General features: G+C 50.5%; 2 protein-coding genes across 7 annotated transcripts in view; one reads left to right on the top strand and one right to left on the bottom strand.

Annotated features, from left to right (window-relative positions):
* Nucleotides 1-5,375, top strand: part of FBN3 (fibrillin 3) — a 116,238-nt gene extending 110,863 nt beyond the window's left edge. For all 5 annotated transcript variants that reach the window (XM_035348300.1, XM_035348298.1, XM_035348301.1 and 2 more), the window contains 3 exons: nt 156-387; nt 1,852-2,020; nt 2,783-5,375. In XM_035348300.1, the coding sequence (XP_035204191.1) occupies nt 156-387; nt 1,852-2,020; nt 2,783-3,157 (776 nt within the window). In that variant the 3' untranslated portion in view covers nt 3,158-5,375. The remainder of the gene's footprint in view (nt 1-155; nt 388-1,851; nt 2,021-2,782) is intronic.
* Nucleotides 5,376-7,071: 1,696 nt separating this feature from the next.
* CTXN1 (cortexin 1) overlaps nt 7,072-20,567 on the bottom strand; it is a 35,489-nt gene continuing 21,993 nt past the window's right edge. Inside the window, exons 2-4 of one of the 2 annotated variants that reach the window (XM_035348366.1) lie at nt 15,098-15,246; nt 9,625-9,738; nt 7,072-8,673 (exon numbers count right to left, since the gene is read on the bottom strand). In XM_035348366.1, the coding sequence (XP_035204257.1) occupies nt 8,228-8,482 (255 nt within the window). In that variant the 5' untranslated portion in view covers nt 8,483-8,673; nt 9,625-9,738; nt 15,098-15,246 and the 3' untranslated portion in view covers nt 7,072-8,227. The remainder of the gene's footprint in view (nt 8,674-9,624; nt 9,739-15,097; nt 15,247-20,567) is intronic. The other variant, XM_035348365.1, reaches the window with a different exon arrangement.

Raw genomic sequence — 20,567 nt, 5'->3', positions numbered from 1 at the left:
ATGCCTTTACTCAGAGATGCTGCTCTTGCCCTGCCCCAGTCTCTGAGCTCCCACTGCTCTTGATGCCAGCAGCTCACTACATTGAAGGAGCCTGGGGAATGAAGGCAATCCTCTTCCACTGAGTTTCTAACTAGTTCTGTTCTCTTTGGGTGCAGACGAAAATGAGTGCTCCAGCCCCACCGCCTGTGGCTCTGCCTCCTGCTACAACACTCTGGGAAGCTTCAAGTGTGTCTGTCCGTCCGGCTTTGATTTTGACCAGGCCTTTGGGGGGTGCCAGGATGTGGACGAATGCTCAGCAGGTGGCAGCCCCTGCAGTTACGGCTGCTCCAACACAGATGGAGGCTATCTCTGTGGCTGTCCTGGAGGCTACTTCCGAGCAGGACAAGGGTAAGAGAGCAGCCAGCAGGTCACTGTCAGGGCACCTGGTATCTTTTCCATCAGGAAGATGCCAGGCACACTTCTGGGGGCACATTAACATGGGAATGTACCCACTCATGCTTGCTGTTGTGACAGCACCAAGCCCACCTCTCCGGATCTTTTTGCCTAAATTTCCACACCAGATCCCCACAGGCTGTACTTGTACAAAGCAGATTGCACACACTCACACACCTTCACATATACTCCCAAGCTAATAGATGGACAGGTTAATATTGGGTGTTGGATTACCTTGGAGGTAATAGCAAAAGCAGAAAGGAAGGAGGGAGCTCTGACTGTTGTGTCAGGGCCACTTGCCTGAGAGGGAATCTCCCGAGCTGACTCTGCTGCAGGGAATTCTTAGACTTTGTTGAAGCGTCCCTGGATAAAGCACATTTAAAGTGCATCGGGAGTGATGTTCAGAGGCTAAGACTCACCCACCATGGCCCAGCTTTATCAGCAAGACCAGTAACTGGTTCTCCCAGCTCATCTTCAGCCTGGTTCTTGAGCCGTTCCTGTAGCCTTGGATGCCTTTAGACTCAGGTGGATCCAGAACCTCGAACTGCTTCCTTGCAAAGACCTTCAACACTATGCAGTTCCAGCTCCTGCCCCACCTGCACCTTGTCTGTGCGTGACCAGCTTTCAGCATTATGAATCCTGAAGTGCAGCTGTGTATCAGATGCTGTTCCAGCCCAGCCCAGCTTCACTCTGTGAAGCAGAGTGCTTGAGTGCTCTCTACTGACAGAGAGCAATCTCACACTTCTCTCCTGTGCTCTAAGTCACTTTTAAGAGGTCCCTCCTGCTCTCTGTAGGGGTTTTAGGTAACCAGATACGAGGCGATGGTGCCCAAACTCCACCACAATTTGTAGCTCAGGTCCCTGAGGCTGGCAGGCAAGGTGGACCTGAGGTGTGGGATGCATGTTTTGCGGTGTTGCCACATCCCCCTGCACATTCCAAGGGGATGTTGCAGGTTATTGTGTACATGCTGCCCCCAGGCATCCTCCACCACCACACTTCTGTCCATCAAAGTTACCAGTACAATTTGGAGGAGTCTTGGGAGTTGGTGAGTCCTTTGCTTCTCCATTGCCAGGCCGTTGCTCTCCCCTGGCAGGATCCTCATTCTAATTCCCATTTCCTTTGGCATTTCACTAACCCAGTGGTTAATGCAGCTGCTTGCACTATAACAAATGCAGTGCAGGTTCATCTAATCCAGCATGCAAACAAATTAAACCTTATTAAATAATAAATCTTATTAAATAAGATGTGGCCTGATCTCCCCCAGGCACGTACTGTACACAAGACACTGCACAAACCATGCAAGACACAAATCCCCCCATGTTTGTTTGGGTGCCACATGAAGAACCTGTGAGGGCAATGGTAAGATTTCTTTCTTGAAGTATGAATCTGAGATGGGTCTCTCTGCTCTTCTGTCACCAGACACTGTATTTCCGGCTTGGGTTTTGGGAAAGGTACCTACCTTCCTGCCCCCCAGGAAGAGGATGAAGACAACCTGCTCTCCCCTGAGACCTGCTATGAGTGCAAGATAAATGGCTACCCCAAGAGGGGTCGCCAGCGACGCAGTATCAATGGCACTGAGAGGCACCAGGTAAAAAATTCATGTCATCCTGGATGGAGTGGGGCAAGACGAGAGCTGAATCACTTGGTGGATGGCTGTCTGTAGTGGATCCCATGCAGTGTGTCCATTCCTGTGGGTTTGTCTCAGTCCAAGGCAGAGACAGCATGTACCTGCCTTCACTGAGTGCTTGGGTGTTTATGGAGACAACCAAATTCAGAGGTCCTGCAGAAATGGAAGACCTTTTACAATATATCAGAGGAGAGTCAGGACACTCTAAGTGACACACACTTGTGTGGTTTGGGCACAAATGGCTGGAGATGCATGCAACCTAGAAATAAGGCACACGTTCCCTTGCAAGAGGCTCTGATAAGGTAACAGGTCCAACAGGGCCACAGAGGGCTATCAGCACTTAGTGTTCGACTCCAGACTGGACCTGTCAGTCTAAATACAGCTTCCTTGAAAGGAAGCTTTGGCCTCTGTCAAAGACTTGGCCAAGTTCACAGGCCTTCTCAGGACACATAGGTCTTGGAGGCATTTTCAGGCCTTGAGCAAAATGACCATAGATTTATTGATGCTTTCCCTGAAGATGAGGGCTTTGGACTTGCTGGTTTTGTCTCAGAGATACAAAACAGAGAACCAAGAAACACTTAGGGGACAGTAAGGACCATAGAAATTGCACTCACTTCTCTGAGCTGCCTTGGGGCGGCCCATGAGGCCTAACTCAAGTCTTTCTTTACCAGGCCATGAGCTTTTCTTGGTATCTGTAAGTAACATGTCTGGCTCCTTCCATAGGATCACACTGTGAACTTGGCCAGCATGGATGTGGATGCTCCGCTGTCCATGACGCTGAACCTCTCTGACCTGGCTCACAAGGAGCACATCCTAGAGCTTCTGCCAGCTGTGGAGCCCCTGGAGAACCGTGTGCGGTACCTCATCTCCCAAGGGAATGAGGATGGCTACTTCCGCATCCACCAAAAAGAGGGGCTCAGCTACCTGCATCTTGGCCGCAAGAAAATAGTGCCTGGCACCTACTTGCTAGAAATCGTGAGCGTACCCCTGTACCGCAAGAGGGAACTGCAGAAACTAGAGGCCAAGAACCACCTCAACTACTTAGCAGGGGAGCTGGGCCAAGCACTGAGGATGAAGCTCCAGCTCCAGCTCTACTAACAGCCATGAGACCCACCCACCATACCGACAGTACAATCCTTAGCCTTGCCATCCACATCTGGAAACAACTGCCTTTTCTCTCGCTGCACCCCCTGCCACCACCTCCCCCACTGCACTGTACAACTGATGGGAAATGTCCCTCTGGGCTCAGCGCTCGCCTGGGCCGCACGGGGATACTCCACTTCATGGGTTGCTTGGGTCAAAAACAAACCACACCACAAAAGATCTCATGAAAGCTTTGTCAAAGGTTCCAACCTTGTTAGCAGGGACACCCTCCCTGTGCTCAGCTCCTGCCTGTGTCCTTTAAACAAGATACTGTTGGTCTGAGCTGGCAAGAGCAGTACCACGGGGAAGCTGCCTGTCCTTCATGGTCGCAGGCCATACAGCCCAAAAAAATGGGAGGGGGTCTGGGGGCAGCTTTGGAAGGAGCTACAACACAGTGTGATGTTAGTGCATTTCCCAACAGCTCTTTTTCCTTCTTTGCTTCTGCATTATCATTGTGGTGCCGCAGAAACCCTTCCATACCTACACTGGCTGCTCTCTCTCTCTCTCTCTCTGTCCTCTCCATGTCCTGTGATCCTTTTAGGCTCCTCTGTCAAACTGAAAAGGTCACTGGTGAGTGAAGGGGCAGTTCAGATTGCTAACCTCACATCATGAAGCAGCCAGACCACAGGGCCAGATCACGTAGGGAACAGAGGGTTCAGCACATTACAGTGTGCTGAACGTGTGCAGTCTCTCTAAAGATTGGAGCTGGAAGGGTTTTTCCAGAGCTCCAGCAAGTCCAGGGGTTAGTGTGTCCTTATGTAAGTGAGGAGGAGCTCTGGAGGAAGACAAGTAATTGCACTGTTGAATGTGGTTGAACAAATTAAACTGGCAGGAAAAATGTCATGAGTCTGGTTCAGAGCTTCTGGATCCTTCCCTTGCCAGAGGGATGGAGAACTTGAGAGCACTCTGCAGAGGCAGGTTTGCTGGCCATCACTAATGAGAATGTTTGAAAATCCTGTAAAAAAAACATCCTGCCATAAGGAGCAAGATGGGGGTGGGTGGGATCTGCAGCCTGGCAGGAAGAGAGAGAGGCAGGGACAGTCAGGCTTTCATTTTCCAAAGAGCCTTTGACTCTGAGCTCCCACATCTCTGTGACACCAGTGGTTATAGCCAGATTCCCCTGAGTCAGGAGAAAATGGGGACTGGAAGTCACTCCCTTCTGGTTGTTACATACGTCTTGGTCAGTCCAGGGTAGCAACTGAAATACGCAGTCTTTGGTTAATGCAGATGAAGGAAATGCACTAAAAAGGATCTGGAAAACATGAATTAAGAAAATTAAGGTCTCCCTGCTGCCTCAACTAGTCTGTCCAGACTGTTCTGTCCAGGTGGGCTTTTCTTCCTCCCTCAAGAGCGTTCTTCCCACAGCTGGTCCTTGCAATGCCATTTCCTAGTTCTGTACGAATCTGTTTTCAGTTCTGCATCGACGCTGTGCATCAGCAAAGGAAAGAAAGGTGCTAATTCACTCTGTTAACACACAAAACTACCTGATCAACAAATCTAAGGTGCTTTCAGAAGCTGGTGCTGGTATTGAATCATCAACGTGAGTGCACTGTATCCATCCACCCTTCCATATTTATGTTTAACCACCAAAGTTATGATTGCTTGTTGTGAGGAGTGTATATTCCTGTAGCTTTTTTGGTACTTGCGAGGAGGGGGATTGTTTTTTCCTGGTACGCTGCCACCACATGGGGTGGGGGAAGTGTATGTATACTGTATTTGGGCTAATGTCAAACTTGAAAACTCTTTTGTATAATGCAGCTCCAGACTCTGGTTTTGCAAGAGTTCCAGAGCTCATGACAGGATGGGTGGCCTGATGTTTGAATTTTTTTTTGTTTGTTTTGTTTTGTTTTATTATTATTATTATTTTTGTTTTGATTTTGTTTTTCCAACAGGTGCTTTTTTTAAAAAAAAAAAAACTATTAATAATAATAAATTAGCAGAGATGGGTTTGTGTGTGTGTTTTGAGCCAAAACTATCAAATGAAAAAGCTCAATGTTTCCTTCATTCCTCTCTGGTGTGGTGTTTTTTGTATTGACATTTCTTGCTGGATGTTTCTGGGAAGCATTGAAACTGAAACCTGTGCCCCCCCTTGTCCTGCAGAGAGAGATGGCTCTTTGTGGAATTCTTTTTTGTATCAGAAGCAACTGCAACAATAAAATTATTTTGGGTTAAGTGGTTCTGAGTCTTCCTCTTAGTCTGGACACAGCAGTGGTTGGTGGCAGCACTATGCTGGTTTCTCTTCTGTACTAACAGCCTCACCCAGCTCTTCTACCCTTGCATAATTCAGCACCCCTGGGTACCCGTAGTGGCTTTGGGGGTCCCTCCAAAAGCCTCAGAGCAGAAGATAGCTGAGCGAGGCGGGACACATTAACAGTCTTACCTGGTCCTTTGCTCTTGCTCCCAGAGGGAAGGAGAATTATGCTGGAGGTCTGAGCCCAGAGAGGAGATGGAGGGCATGCAGGAGACTAGAAGGAGAGGGGAAGAGTTAGAGCCTACAGACCTGTGGTGGGTCATGCAGGAGGTAAGTTGAAGGGGTAGGGTGGCCTGTGTGTCTGTATATGTGCAAGGGGTTTTATGTGAGCCAGGTGGTGTGGGGCTGTAGCTGTATCATGGAGGTGGATGTGTGGGTGCAGGCATGTGTAAGAATGTTGGAGCTGTGCAGGGCTGTGGGGGTGTACATGGGTGTGCATAAATGTACATGTCTGCTGAACGGTGCTTGTGCTGAGGTCATGCAATGCAAAGGTTGTCTCGACTGTGCAGTGAACGTGACAGGCAGTGTGTTCAGGTTTTCGGCCGTATGTCCTGGAGCCAGGGTCCAGCTGATTGAGTTCAACTCAAACTCTTAGTTCCAGGCTGACATGCTGGTTTTCAGCCTCCCTCGCAGAGCCAGAGCTGCACTTTCGGCTGCGGAGCCATGTGCCACAAGAGGGCACAGCATCCCAAGGACTGCGAGGAAGCCCATCATCACCTTCATGGGTGATGGGAGAGCAGGGGCCCCGCTGGGTGGGAGGACAGTTAAGCAGAAGAAAACACGCTCCCACTGAGATCAGATAGCTGCAAACAGTCCCCCTAAACGGCTGCCTGGGCTGCCAGGCTTGGCACTAGTTGAGTGGTATTAGTCTTGTGTTAGGTAGAGTGGTGCCAACTGTCAGCCACTCTTTCTTTGCTGCCTGTGTGATGCTAACCTTAACACCAATGCCCCTGCGCTATCACAGCCATCCCCATGACAGAAAGCTCCCACTGGTTTTTCCTATCAGAGTATTATGGAGCTGTAACTTGTCATTTCCCCGCTGCCCTTCCTGACACAGCCACGGGGAGAACTCACTCCCAGGCCCAGGGACACGTAGCACCCAAACCGGTACCTGAGCCTTTGCTTCTTTGCAACACGCAGCAGTCATTCCTTCCCCCATGCCAGTGCTCGTGTGGCCCCAGGGACTCCCCAGGGGTGACATGAACCCACGCACCCAGAAGGTTCTGGGGGATGCAGCAGAACCCACCAGGCTGCTGCCTGCTGTGCCTGGGTCATCACACAGGCACAGCCCACATGCCCCACAGGGGACATAACCAGAGTGGGACCTTCCTTGACCAGCCACCCTGCTCCAGGTGCCACACTGTGGCTAAGAAGCACCTTCTGCATGTCCTTGAGAGAACGTGTCCCCAGGTTTGAGGCACCCACAGCACCATGGCCTGGCAGGGAGGCTCCTGTCCCACGTGGCACCCATCCCCTGTGGACCAGCTTCAGCTTGTGCTGAGAGACGTGGGTCTTGGCTCGGGCAGATACAGATGGGGCAGCCCACCACTGCTGGGGGAGCAGCAGCACTCCTCTGGGAGCCTGATGGGACGCATCACAGAGCAGAGGAAATGCTGTGTGGGGTTAGCACAGTGCAGCTTTATTTCCATGGTGCACAAGGAAGTTCTCCCCCATGGGCTCAAATCCCTTCGTACAAACCCTCTTACTGTCCCACACCATAACCCACCACAGCTTTTGCTAGCCAGCCCTGTGACTAGCTGCAGCACCCCTACTCGAGAGGTATGGATCCCACAGCGGGGTGGGAGCACAGCCGTATTTTCCCCTCAGCTACTTACAGAGCCCTTCTGCTACCTCGGCGCAGGATGGTCAGGGAAGGGCCCGCCGTCCCCAGCACACCCCGACACCAGGAGGCTGCCCAGATCCTGCTGGAGCAGGGACTTCCCAGAGTGGGGTACTGCAAGGTACTGCCAGGCCTGGGCTGGCTGAAGGGCATCTCCCAAGTGTTGTGTGGGACTTCTGATCCCAGCAGGGCCACCCAGGAAGGTCTGCAAGTGGCTGCAGGATTGTGCCTTGCTCGGACCGTTTTCACAATTCGGCAGGGACAGGTCACTACGGTGTAAAGCAGAGAGCAGGCTGCAGGGCTGGATGCCAAAACGGGGCTGCACACGGGGTCTCCACCTGCCCCTTCCTTGTGAGGGGCACTTGGGGCTGCCACACAGAGAGGAACAAAGCCAGCACTTGGGTCAGGTGCCTACAAACCACCTCACAGACAAAGCTCAGCTACAGGGATACACGCACACACACTGGACCATGGTCAGCACTCCCCAGAGGACACAGACGAGGGCAAAGTGGGAGGCAGGAGGAGGTGGGGGTCAAAATTCTGGCCTGGCACCAGGCAGAGCCACCCAGACCAGGAGCTCTGTGGGCTGTGGCTGAGGGCAGGTCCTCCGTGCCCCATCCCATCGGCTCCTGCCCCTCACTGCAGCACACAACACTGCCCAAGGGCACGGCAGGCAGCAAGGACCATGGGGAGTCATATCACCCCTCCAACACATCTCGCCAAGAGTGCTGCAGACTGCGAAGAGAACTGAAAAGTGCTTAGAAAAGAGAGAAACCCCTAGAAAACCCACCCCAGACAAGAGCCCGACCTCACCTCCCCACTCTGAGCATCCCTGCTGGCCCGGGGCAACACCACAGAGGAAGGGGGGGCCGGGGCCGGGGCCAGCTGGGATGGGAGGCACACAGAGCACCCAGGCTCGCCCCATCCCTGCCCTCTACACCAAGGCGTAGTCGAACTGGCCCCTCTCCAACCCCTCCTTGTGGTCAGTCCAGGAGGAGGCAGGCATGCGGCTGTAGGGGTCCAGCAGGATGCGGAAGCAGCGCACCATCAGCATCACCAAGAAGACCAGGAGGAAGATGACAAAGGCAAAGACGGTTTTTTGCTCAGCATCCATGCCCGCAGTGCTGGCCGGGTGCTCGACCAAGGAGGGGGACAGGAGTTCATAATCCATTGTCGATGCATCATTCATGGCAGAGGTGAGGCACTCTGGCTGCAAGGAGTGCGTGGACAGGGTGCATTTAGGCTCAGGCAGCAAGCTCCAGCCTCCTGCTGTGCCCACGCGCCCCGAGCACCACCTGCACGCAGGTCACTCCATAGCCACTGGCACTGCTAAGCTGAGCTGAGGAGCCTGGGATTCACTCTTGCACAGGCCAAGAGCTCCTGGAGGGAAAAGCAAAGATGGTGAGGGACGAGGAATTGGCCACAGGCTTCAGCAATCCTGCTAAATAATTACAGACAGGAAAGGGCAGGGAAGAGCCCTCCATTGCTAGAAATGCAGCTACCTGAAAGCTGATGCAGCCAAACAGGCAGGTATCTGGTAGAAAAGCCTGGGGACCGTGGCATTTGTGTCTATGGACTGAATTAAGCATGCATTTTCAGCCAGGAAATGTGGGAAGATATATTTTAAATTGAACAAATACTTCACATGCAAAACTCTTAATTATTGTTATTTTAAATTCAACCATGGCTCCTAAACACCAGGAGCCATTTTTGCTTTAATTAAAGAATTTGAGGGGTTATTTTTTGCTTTTGGCAGCTGGAAAAAGTCAATAGGGGAGGAGGAAAGGAGTGTGTGTAGGGAGGAGGCACTTTGTAGAAAATGCTAGTGAGGAAATCTCCATTACCACCGTTGAAGGCAGAATTTCACAGGTGGATCTCTGGTTTTCTAGCAAGCTCAGGAAGCACTTCCTCAGCAACATCAGTCTTCAGGGACACAAAGTAATAGGGTGGGTGGGCAGCTCAGGCCGCTGGTATAGAGCTTGCCACTCTGGTCATAACCCCTCAGCAATCCTCTGGAGAGGCTGCTCAACTGCCAAGCCTGGTGCTGCAAGACCCATTCGGACCAACTGCACCAAATTGTAGGAAAATGTAGATTGAGAAGGCCCTCAGCTGTCAAGTCACAGTAAGCTTCTCAGGGCTTTATCTAATCTGGCCTTGAAAATCTCCAAAGGTGGGCACAAGTTTAGAGTTTGCCCACTCCTACTGAGGGACATGTGTCCAGCCTCTGTCCCTTGAACCTTTGTTTTTGCACCAAAACCTTTGGTGCAAAGCTTTGAAGCCTTTGGTTTTGCACCAGACCTAGAAGTGACCAAGTTCTGGGAGAGCACCTACCTCACTGCAGCTGCGTGGGGGCACTAGCATCGCTACTGCAGCAGGAGCAGGAGCAGGCTGTGTCCAAACAGCCACGTCACTGAGCAAGGATCTCCAGGGTCCAGCTTTCTTGGGCTAGGGACAAAGACAGCAATAGAGGTTAAAAGGACCACAATCACTAGCAGTCATAGCAAAGCACCACGAAACACCTTTGAAGTTAGAAACTACTACAAGTTCTCAATGTCTCTTATCAGAGCAGCATTAGCTCCATTCACCCAGGAGAACATCTGCACTGACACCCCCTTGCACCAACCTGCCTGGAGCCTGAGTGCTCTTAGAGACTGCAGCAAAGAGTCCCCCTGGAAGACATCAGGAAACAGCCAAAAGCACCACCACCCTCATTCACACACACGTCCTAGGCAGCAATACTGTCTCCATCTGTTGATACAGAAGGATACACCCTGGGGCACAACAGCTAGGGCCAGCTCAGCCAAGGAGACCAACAGAAAGTTTTGAATTCAGGCAAGAATTCAGGCATGACTTTCCAAGGCTCTCCAAAGACCCCAACCTAGAAAGGCCAGGGGCCTGGATGCCCATCAAGCCTTTTGCAGTTCAGTTTTGTACAGTGCAATGAAGAGCCCAGCAAAAATGTCTGAGTGGGAACCAGCTGCTGTTCCACATGAAACATTCAACAACGCTGTCCTAAAACTTCCACATACAGCACAGCGACTTTCTCAATACCTTCAGAAATTATTGCCACACGTGTCAGAATTCAATCTTTTATAAAAACAGCTCAGGGATCAAATAGGTAAAAGAGATCAGACAACATATCATGGGATCCTTCTCTTCCTGCTACAAGTTCTTCCAGAAAATACACTGCATGGGGCCAGGGACTCCAATAACCCCTGCACTGAGTGCTCTTCCCAAGTGCTACCCATGTATCCCAGCTTAGTGCTGGGACAACTGTGGCTTCTGTAGTCCGGTTGTTTGTGATTGCACATAGAATCTAACCCTGCACCACGACCCCCTTAATGCCGGGTCTTGCTTAAACACCAGGCAGAGCTTCCCTGCTTTGTGGCTGCCAAGAAGCCATGGCTGGCCATGCTCCTTCCACCAGCCACAGAGACTTTAGGGGAGATTTATGCTTCTGATGGACACATCTGGGTTAAGAAAATTCCCTTTGTGGTCGTTGGTACCAGATATGCTCAGAACCGTCCCAGCTTTAAGCAAATCAACTACAAATCACGAATCTGGAGGTACCCAACTGATTCGTAACTCGCATCAATAGAGTAGGGAGGAATATGCATATTCAGGACAAAATACAAGATTTTCTGCCAAACAGTAGCCCTGTATGCAGGATAAATTATTTCTCTCCCATTTGGGGAGGAGAATTGTGAGCAGAGCCAAAAAAATGCTGATAAGATTGTTAAATGAAGGCAGATGTTATTTAAGGAATATGTGATTGAGTTTTATTAAGATTCATGTTCCCTTAGTAACTAAAAAGAATACATGCACATGGAAATTGCTAAATAGGGACAGAACTCACAAAGGAAGAGGACCATTGTCAACTATTTATTAACACTGTGGGGAGATTTTATGGGTATGAAACACAAATTAAATGTTAGTGTGGGAATGACAAATATTTTAAAAGAATCATGGAATGGTTTGTGTCAGAAGGGACCTTAAAGATCATCTAATTCCAGCCCACCTGCCATGGGCAGGAGCACCTTTCACTAAACCAGGCTGCTCAAAGCCCCATCCAACCTGGCCTTAAATAGCTCCCGGGATGGGACATCCACAGCTTCTCCGTGCAACTTGCTAAAGAAGAGTAGTGAAGAAGTACAGAGAAGTGTTTACAATTGCAGGGTGCCATCTGGTGGGGGGGTTACTGTTCCCACTGCAGACACCTCCAAACTGAGAGTCTGATCCCACGAGTGGGCAGTGGCTGGAGGTTATAGGATCTCAGCGTGCATCTTGTGCAGCATTGGCATGACTCAGCCTGCTCACTGAGCAGCACCAGACACTGCTAGCACCAGTGTATTCCACCCTTCAAGTTCTTGCAGTTTTTTGACCAGGAGTCAAGAACGAGGGCTAGGTACTGTACAGTAAAGCATAAAGAGTATCCAAAGAAGAATCAGAGCCCAAACAGTGAAAACAGCTGGAGAAAGTCTTGTGTCAGCTGGACAGCAATTTCTGGATACTGATATTTCTGGTATTGCTTGCTTCCAATTTACAGTACTTTGCTCAAAAATCTGTTCTTCCTTTACACAGCTTACTCCCACCATCAATCACAGATGAAGCCAGGAGCCTTGGCACAGCGGGGCTTAGCTCTGCATTAGTGCACAGCCTGTATGCTCTGTGTTAGTGTTGCACAGGGCTGGTGGGAGAGGAACCCATCTTTGGATCCAGGGCCAAGGCAGCTCACCAAGTCACTAATAAATTTGTCTTTGTGAATTTGGATGCTGGGAGCTTTTCAATACTGTAATTAACATAAAGAAACACCTAGGAATTAACAGTGTGCACTTTATCAGCAGGAATTAAAAAAAGATCAATGTGATTTGCACAATAAACTGGGATTACACCAGAAAGGCTGATCTATTCAAAGAATTGAACTGGAAGATGGATACTATTATAAGCCACAGTGAGGCAGGGTTTAATTGCACTGTGTCATGGATGCAGTCCAACAACTAGGGAGTGACTTGGTTTACACACTTTTAAATATACACAACTTACTTAGTACTGTCTTATAACCAAAAATAGACATTTACAATTATATAACAATGACAAATGAGACTAATGTATTAAATGGAGAAGGAGGAACTAGTTTTGAAGGAGGAGTTATGAGGGGCTAAAATATTTAAATTCAAACGAAGAAAACAGAGTAAAATGTCTGATAAAGAACTGCAGCAAATTCATTACAACAGTACTAAAATAAACCTGATTTGAAAAGCACAAACCCACCGTCACTCCCCATATAAACCTATTTGAGAAAACCTGGAGAAAAATCCAAAAGATGGATGCATCCAGGGCTCTGGGAAGGTCTAAGAAAGGCAATATTCTACACAAAAATAGCAGGGCAGTGCAGCATACACCATGCCGTGCTTCAGGGCCCTGCCCAGAGCTGAGAGCACTCTGGGGCTCTGTGGGAGCCATGGGTCTCACGGGACCCCGTGCCACGTTCCCCTTTGCTCATCGCGTTGCTGCACATGGTACACACGAGCCTGTTGCAAACATTCTGCAAAAGCAATCACCAGGGAGACAGGAAAGCAAGCACCCTTGCAGACAAACAAGTTTCTGCCTCAGCAAGAGGTTTCCAGGGCCTAAGATCTCTAGGGAGAGGAAAAAGCTATACTTGCAGGTGTTGCAGACGTGTGGCTCTCCCTCAGTCGTCCCACTTCTGTGCTCCCAAGCCCACAGCCTGAGGCTGGTCTGCTGAGCCCCACTGGGACAGAGGCAGCTGGGCACGTTTCTGGGAGGTGCAGGGTTGTGCCTGGCGCTGTTATACGGAGATCACGACACAGCTGAGGTCTTTGCTGGGCTTACATTGCCTTTTTCAGTAAATGTTGCTGCTGATTCCTGGCAGCAAATAACGAACAAGTCCCACTGGGTTGCTGCACAGCTGCCAGCATAAACACAACCACTGTCATACTGGGGCCTGCAAGTCCCAGGACAACTGGAGATTCATATGCTCAGAAGAGGAGGTAGGGAGAGTTACCATCCCTGTTGACTTCTTCCCAAACACTTTATTTTATCCAGTGGGCATTTTGCAACGCTCACCTTTCCTTTCACAGGACCTGCTTGTATCCTAGCCTAGTTCTGCCCCTTAGGGAGAGAGCTTGGAGGCTCTCTTTTCAGGAACAAGTAACCTGTCCTGTGTGGAATCAACCTTGTGGCACTAACGATCCCAGCTTTGAGACAAGGGGTACAGGTCTCTGCTCTAGCAGAGCTGCTGATCATGAATGCCTCTCTAGGAGTGTCTGTGCCTCCCACATAAAGCAAACCATGGAGATGGGTGGAAACAGCTTATTCTCCTTCACGAGGGCCTCCTTCATGAGCCCTCTATGCTCCTCCCCAGTACTTGGCCCAGCTCCCAGGTCCCTTGTAGGTCCAAGGAAGACTCCAAGTCTCAGCAGGGTCCCCCCAGCTGCACTGATGTATCCGGATGTTCCTTCATGTTCTACAGCCCATTGCCAACATCTGCTTTCAATACTTTCCACAACAAGGAATGACACTCCTGTCCCATAGCTAGGCAGGGACTGCTGAGGCCTTCCCTCCTCTGCCATGCCTGGTGTGCAGGGAGACAGCAGGGCAGGGACTGGGGAAGACTGATGTGCCCCAAGCACAGGGAGCCAGGCAGAAGGGGCTATATCCACAACCCCCTCACCCTGGGGTGCAGGAGGACACCAGGCATGCCCTTTCTCCCTACTGGCTGCATGGCTGTTCCTTTGGTAGTAGGGATGGCCCGGGACTCCAGCCCAGCCCAGCTCTTATGCATGTCTACAACCCAAACCCCAATGGAAGAACTTGGCAAAGCTTGTGCTAAGCCAGCCTGTGTCTAATTGGAAAAATACTAGTGTTTCTCTGATCCCATGCAGCCACTGTGAAGGGGCTTTCCCAGCAAGGCAGCTCTGCTGCCAGGATTGCAGCTGAGCCCAACTGTAGAGGAGGATGAGTAGCACCCAGGACATGGAGGGGAGGACTAAGCTTATCAGGCCAGGGCGGGAGCATGAGATGTTGGGTGTGAGACACCAGTGCCCCAGGAGGGAGCACAGGCAGTGCTGGGGCTCTGGGATCCATGACTGTGTCACTGTCACATTCCCTGTCCTATTGATGTCTGCCCCTCGTGCTGGCATCTGAGCTATGCCCAGAGTCAGCCCACAGGCACAGCACCGAGCACAGTGCCCCTGACCTAGCTGTAAACTTTCTCCAGCCTCTTTTCCACTTAAGAGATGGTCTGTCCTAATCTCTCAGGCCAGCTGAGCCTTTGACACGATAAAGGACCAGCCTTCAGCTAAGGGTGAGGTTTAATCCGTCCTCAGCTAAGGAGAGAAGCTTGTTCCTCAGTCCCAGACTTTGTAATTCCTGGTTCCTGGGGAGGGGGGGCATGGGAAGCAAGGCTCTGCAGAACACCCTGCAGGGTGTGCTTCCTGTCTGCAGTTGTCTTAGCACCTACAGAAACCTTTCCACTGCCAAATTAAGCCGCCTGGGAAAGAAGATAGCTACCAAGGAAAGTTGGCTCCCATCCATCCCAACCCCAAAGTCCAACATCCTTCTCTCTCCATACAGACTTGACAACTGCCACCAGAAGATATACCGGGCCCCAGCACCAGATCCACCTCCTGAGCCCACCACCAGTGAGGGGTGGGTGATCCCTGACAATGCAGAGGGAATGTGTTGTTGGGGGGGGGGGGCGGCGGGTGGATCCCTGGATCTGCAAGCCCCCCATCCTACCCATAGCATGAGCACCTGAGAGGGGTTGGGGCATGGACAGTACCTGGCTGGCATGGGCCGGGGGGCCCTGCCGCTCAGCCACAGCTACTCCCAGCTTCAGCACTTGCCATCTCGAGGGAAGGAGCAGCCTCCCGGTCTCCTGGAGAGCACACAGAGAAGGCAGCTGCGCTTCACTCACGCTGGAGCGGGTTCCTATGGCGATGCAGAATCAATTATAATAAAAGGTGGAGCACAGCAATTGGAGCTGAGAGAAGTTTCAGGAGCTGCCCGCCTGGGAAAGACAGGCTGTGGAAGAGAGCAGGGCTGGAGGCTGGGCCTGTCCAGCCCTGGAGTACAGCTCCTGGATCCCAGTGCTCCCCTGCGTGCTCCCAGTTCTCCCAGTGCAGCACACAGGGGTGTGCCAGGCACTCCTGCTGGTCTTGTCTGCACTTCCCAGAAGGCTGGCCAAGGTTTGGGAGCAAGGTGTATGATCCAGCTGCAAATCTGCCTAGCACAGGCCTGTGCACTCCCACCCTTCCCACCATCCCCATCAGACTCAGAGGGAGCAGATCCCACTCTGATAAGGCTCCGTGTAGCAGCAGGATGGGCAGCCCTTCCTCTCCCACACAACTTTCCTTCTGCGTAGCTCTCCAAAAGCTGTTCCAGTCCCAAGGGCAATACACCTATGCTACCACCTCTTCTAACGCATCCAAGACCCCTGTTTGTCCACACTGCCCGTGTCTGTCCTAGACCCACAGCCCCACTCCTGGCACACTGGGATGTACTGGGGGAAGCAGAGCGTTCCTGCTCGGCAGGCACACCACTGCCATTCATGCAGTGCAGCCAGACCTGACTGTCTGCAGCACCAGGACGTAAGACGTAAGCATGTCAGAGGTGCAGTTTGAGAGATGTTGGGTACACAGCTGACCACGAAGATGTTCAAGGGGTGAAGGAACTGGGACTGCAAAATCTCACTACAGCCCTGTGTACACTTTCCCACCCCAGACTCAAGGAGTGATCCAACTTCAGTGCCAAGCCTGGCAGCAATTTGGGATGCAAGGGGTTGCCAGACTTGTACAGTGTCACACCCAGCTCACAGGGAAACAGGACCAGGTTTGGGAGATCTCCAAGAACCTGGCAATGTGCTTGGCCCTTAACCAGAAATTTGAACCAGAGCCTGACAGTCCTGCACAGGCTCCTCAGGGTTGAGTGTGTGTCACCAACTCTGCCTGTCTCTGCCTCCCACCTGCATGCCCTCCCCACCTCTGTGTGCCAGATCTGTACAAGCAAATAAAGGCAGCTTTTTCTGTTCTGGAGAAAGGAGACAGGAGACTTGGAGCCAGTGCTAATGAGAAGCAATCTGGAGGAAGAACTAGCACCAGATGGGATGGGAGAGGTGAGTCAGAGGGTTGGTCGACAAGACCAGGACAGACTGATTATAGCAGAGATCACAGGGTCATGATCCACACCCAGTTTCAAGGGACATCCACAAACAAAGGCTCTATTTCTTTGTCCTGAGTCCTGAGCTAAAAGATGCTGGAATACCAGGGTCCAGGTCCCTGGCAGGAGGTCAGAAAGTGAAGAGTCCCCAGCAAATAAATATGCAAGCTCCCACCACCAATGCCCCTGAGATCTTGGCAGAGCCTGGTTGTCTGAGCAAATCCCAGTATGGATTAGATGACAAAATTGCATATAGCCGCTGAGAGGTGATACAATTCATCTCCCTGTTGCTTCCTTTTCACAATTTCAGCTATTTTCCCAGTGCAAAATAATCATCCTGCAAAAATTAATCACCAGACCAGAAAAGTAAGCTCCTCTAAGTGTAATGGTACCAGAGGAACACAGTTGTGATCCCCAGCCCCTTCAGTGCTGTGCAGCATACCTCCTTCCTGCAGTAAGGTAATTCATTGCAAATATTTGGGAATAACCATGGAATTTCCTTTTTGATTCATCTTAGGTGCTAATTGAAATGCTTTGGGGTTGTTTTTGTTTTTTGTTTTTCTGAAAGGTGCCTACAGACAGCATTCTCACACTTAATCGGTACAGAGAGACCTCTCACTGTCTGGAGCAAAGGGGAGATAGGACACATCAGTGACCTCCCTGCAAAATTAATTATATATTTTAATATAATTTAAATATTATTAAAATTAATATTTTTATGCTAGTAATCTGTCCTCTGTCAGGACTGTGTGTGTGAATGAACAGTTCGTAAATGCCTTCGCATCCACTCACGGAATAGTCACAGGATTCTTTTATGGCTGCACTGGTTGTGGAACTGTGTGTCCTACAAATCACAGGATACACTCACATAGATGGTCCTCAAAATCCCCTTGGCTAGCCACTGGCTCTCCACTATGCGGTCCATCCAGCCCAACCTGACTCAGCCCACTATATCCCAGTCCATTCCAGCCCAACCTAGCCCAATCCGGTCCAGTTCAGTCCAGTCAATCCCTCTCCAACTCTACTTCTGGCCCCACAGCCATGATTTTCATGTGTTTTGTATACCGTGATTAGCCAAGTAGCCTTCAGACATCCCCACCCAAGGAGTGAACATCACAGCCTCTGGCCAGAATGAAGGCTCTGAGCTGGTCGTGCACCAGTACAGTGTCCAGACTTGCAAAAGCCGCTCGTCCGTGAGATGATGGCACAAATTTTCACCATTTCCAGCTATTGTTTGTTTTTAAGGCCCAGATTTGTGTGGGCTTTCCTGTGGCTCATTTGCCCACTGCCTCATCCCTCATTATTGTCCCTCATTATTGTCTTTCCTTGTCTCACCTTGCCCCAGGCTGTGGGGCTATGAAGACAAATGAAAGCAAATCAACCCCTCTCCAGGTGTCCCGACAGTGTGTGTGCTTTCTGTGAGGAAGCCTGCTACAATTTCTAATCGTGATCTGTGGAGAGGAGTCCTCAATGCCTCTCCCAGCCCTTCTTCTCTCAGAAGCCAGCTAAATGCCATGCACAGAGCTGCTGTGGAGGGCCAGGACACGGCCAGCAGCACTGCACCATCCCGGGAAGGACCATCCAGTGCCCCAGGGCCTCTGTGGAGCTGAGATTTTCTCATGTCCCCTCCTTTGCCTCAAGCTATGACAGGCACTCTGCACTCTTGTGGAGGCTGTGGCTGCATTTCAATGAGTTCCTGATGCTATCTCCTCTAAACTGATACGGGTTGTTTGTGCAAACACAATTACACCAGCTGAGGGCTCTCCACATTGTTGAGGGTCAGGCAGGATTTCCCTGGCTGGTTCTGTCTCCAGCAGAGCAGGCTGCACCTGGGACACCAAGAGGTCTTTTTGCACTGAGCAAGATCCAACAGGACCAATGTGCACCAGTTCCAGCCCACAGCCTCCCAAAAGCACAGGGGATCTGTGAGCAGCAGCAGAGCCCTGGTACAGTGAAGACTCTCACTGTCCCAAACTGATTAGCTCTGGAGTCTTCCTAAAAGAGCATAAAACCACTCCAGGCATGGGGGTCACTCCTTTCTGCAACAGTGGAAGCAAATTTTACTGTTCTGCCTGGTGGCGTCTTACAGAGAACCCACAGGACTCTGCTGGCCCAGAAGAGGCTTCCTGATCAGAGCAACAGACATTGTGCTGTGCTAGCACATCCGAGTACTGGGGTCAGCGTGGGGAGAACAGATCGCTCTTCTTCAGGCAGGATAAGCACAGAATGGCTTTAGTGGCAGAAAATGTGCTGGTTCCCCAAGACAAATGATCTGGGCAAGTCACCCATGCATCCCTTTATAGTCAAGGGAAAATAGAGGGTGACCAGAAGGAATACATCACTGCACCCAGCACAGTAAACTCGTCCAGGTAGAAAATTCAAGCCTTAGACACAAGTGCTTCTCCCTAAGGAAAGAGGATCCTACAGTGACATGGATGCAGGTTGTTTATGGCTCACACATCTACTGGTGGGTAGATGAATTGCACCTGCAACGCTTACTGTGACTTGGTTCAAGGGCTCCTGTAGCCCTGCCAACTGAGCGTTTAACTAACAGAGATGAGATACAAGGCAGCAGTGAACCTGAGCAGGCACAGGTCTGTGCAGCGTAGCACATATTCCTTGGCTGCAGGATAAACTTAAAGGGGTTAAAGGTAATGGAGGTGTCTGCAGGCAGCTCCCACTTGGCACTATCATGCATGCCCTTGTCTTTATATTAAAGAAAAGCAGCATGTTCTCATGCAAACATCATTTTGCTTAGCAGGAGAAATGATTAATAGAATTGTTTTCTTCTAAGAAAATCCTGCAGGAGTTCCAAAGACCAAATCTCTTCCCGGATGGGATTTGCACCATGCCATGCACCCGCTGGAAGTCCAGTGCTGTACAACCCAGGGTTCCCTGCATCTGGAAGGACATCAGGTTATGTATACCATGCTCTTCTTCCTTCTAGCATTAGTTCCAATAAATGTTATTTTAATCAATACCTCGTGGAGTCTGAGTGCCCTTTTTATTGGAGCATAATGAACGCTAGCCCTGGTGCATTACAATGACCTAAACTAACAGCTCTTTCTCTTTGCATTTAGTGTGTTTGGTGCCAGAGGATGTGGAAAAAGCTCTATGAAGAGAAGAGCAACACTGGAGCATTCAGAGCCCACACGAGGACTGTGGCCCACCACACTTTGAGGGACATAGGGTTCCCCTGGACCCTGCTGCCCTGGGCAGTGTTTTCTCTCCAGCTGCACTCACAAACAGCCCGTGCTGGGGTCTGCACGTCTCCCACAGCCCACAGGATGGCTGCGTCCATCAGTGTATGCACCTGAGCAGCCTGTGCATGTGTAGCAAGCAGAGAACAGGACTAGGGCTTTGGGAGCACAGAGGGCTTTTTGCCCTTAGTGTTACTTGCTGTCCTGCACTGCCCGTGGCCCTTCCCAGCACTGCACGCTCTTCCTTTGTCCCTGAGCAAGCAAAGAAGGGTCATGTCTGCACCAGAAGCCAAATTCCAGCTGATCTAACACTTTTGACTTTAAATTCCCCTATTTAAATCTCTGTTAACAAGAACATGCCCAAAGGAATCAGCGTGTGGGGAACTTCCCATGCTGCCCTCACTTCTTGGAAGCGTTTCAGGGTTGTTTCTGCCAAAGATTTTGCCTTTTATGACAGAAGAGATGGATAAACCTCTGGGAAGTTTGGGACAAAAGATCCCTGAGAAAGGTGGAGGTCTCTGGCATTCGGAAATATTGATCTTGACTGTACTTCAGAGCACTGATTTAATACTGCACTGCAGCCTGCACAGTCACTGCCCAGTAAAGCACCAGAAAGGGTGGTTCAGGCTTTAGATTATGCTAACCTAATTGCACCGTGGAGACAGCAAGGGAGTTTGTTTTGCCTGGACCTAAAGGACTTTATAATTAAATGAGGCTCAGTCTTTGCATTATCTCACCACTCGGCCAAGCACTTTTGAAAGAAAAAAGCAGAGTGTTTCTCTAATCAAAAATCTATTTACCTATGAAATGAAATAAATCTCAGAATAGCATCTAAGCACTGTGTTGTTTCTTTCTTTCTTTCTTTCTTTCTTTCTTTCTTTCTTTCTTTCTTTC

Source organism: Oxyura jamaicensis, chromosome 28 (assembly GCF_011077185.1).
Source record: "Oxyura jamaicensis isolate SHBP4307 breed ruddy duck chromosome 28, BPBGC_Ojam_1.0, whole genome shotgun sequence".
In the NCBI taxonomy this organism is placed as follows: Eukaryota; Metazoa; Chordata; class Aves; order Anseriformes; family Anatidae; genus Oxyura; species Oxyura jamaicensis.
Note: the sequence above shows the minus strand (reverse complement) of the source record. Positions and strands in the feature narration are given on the sequence as shown.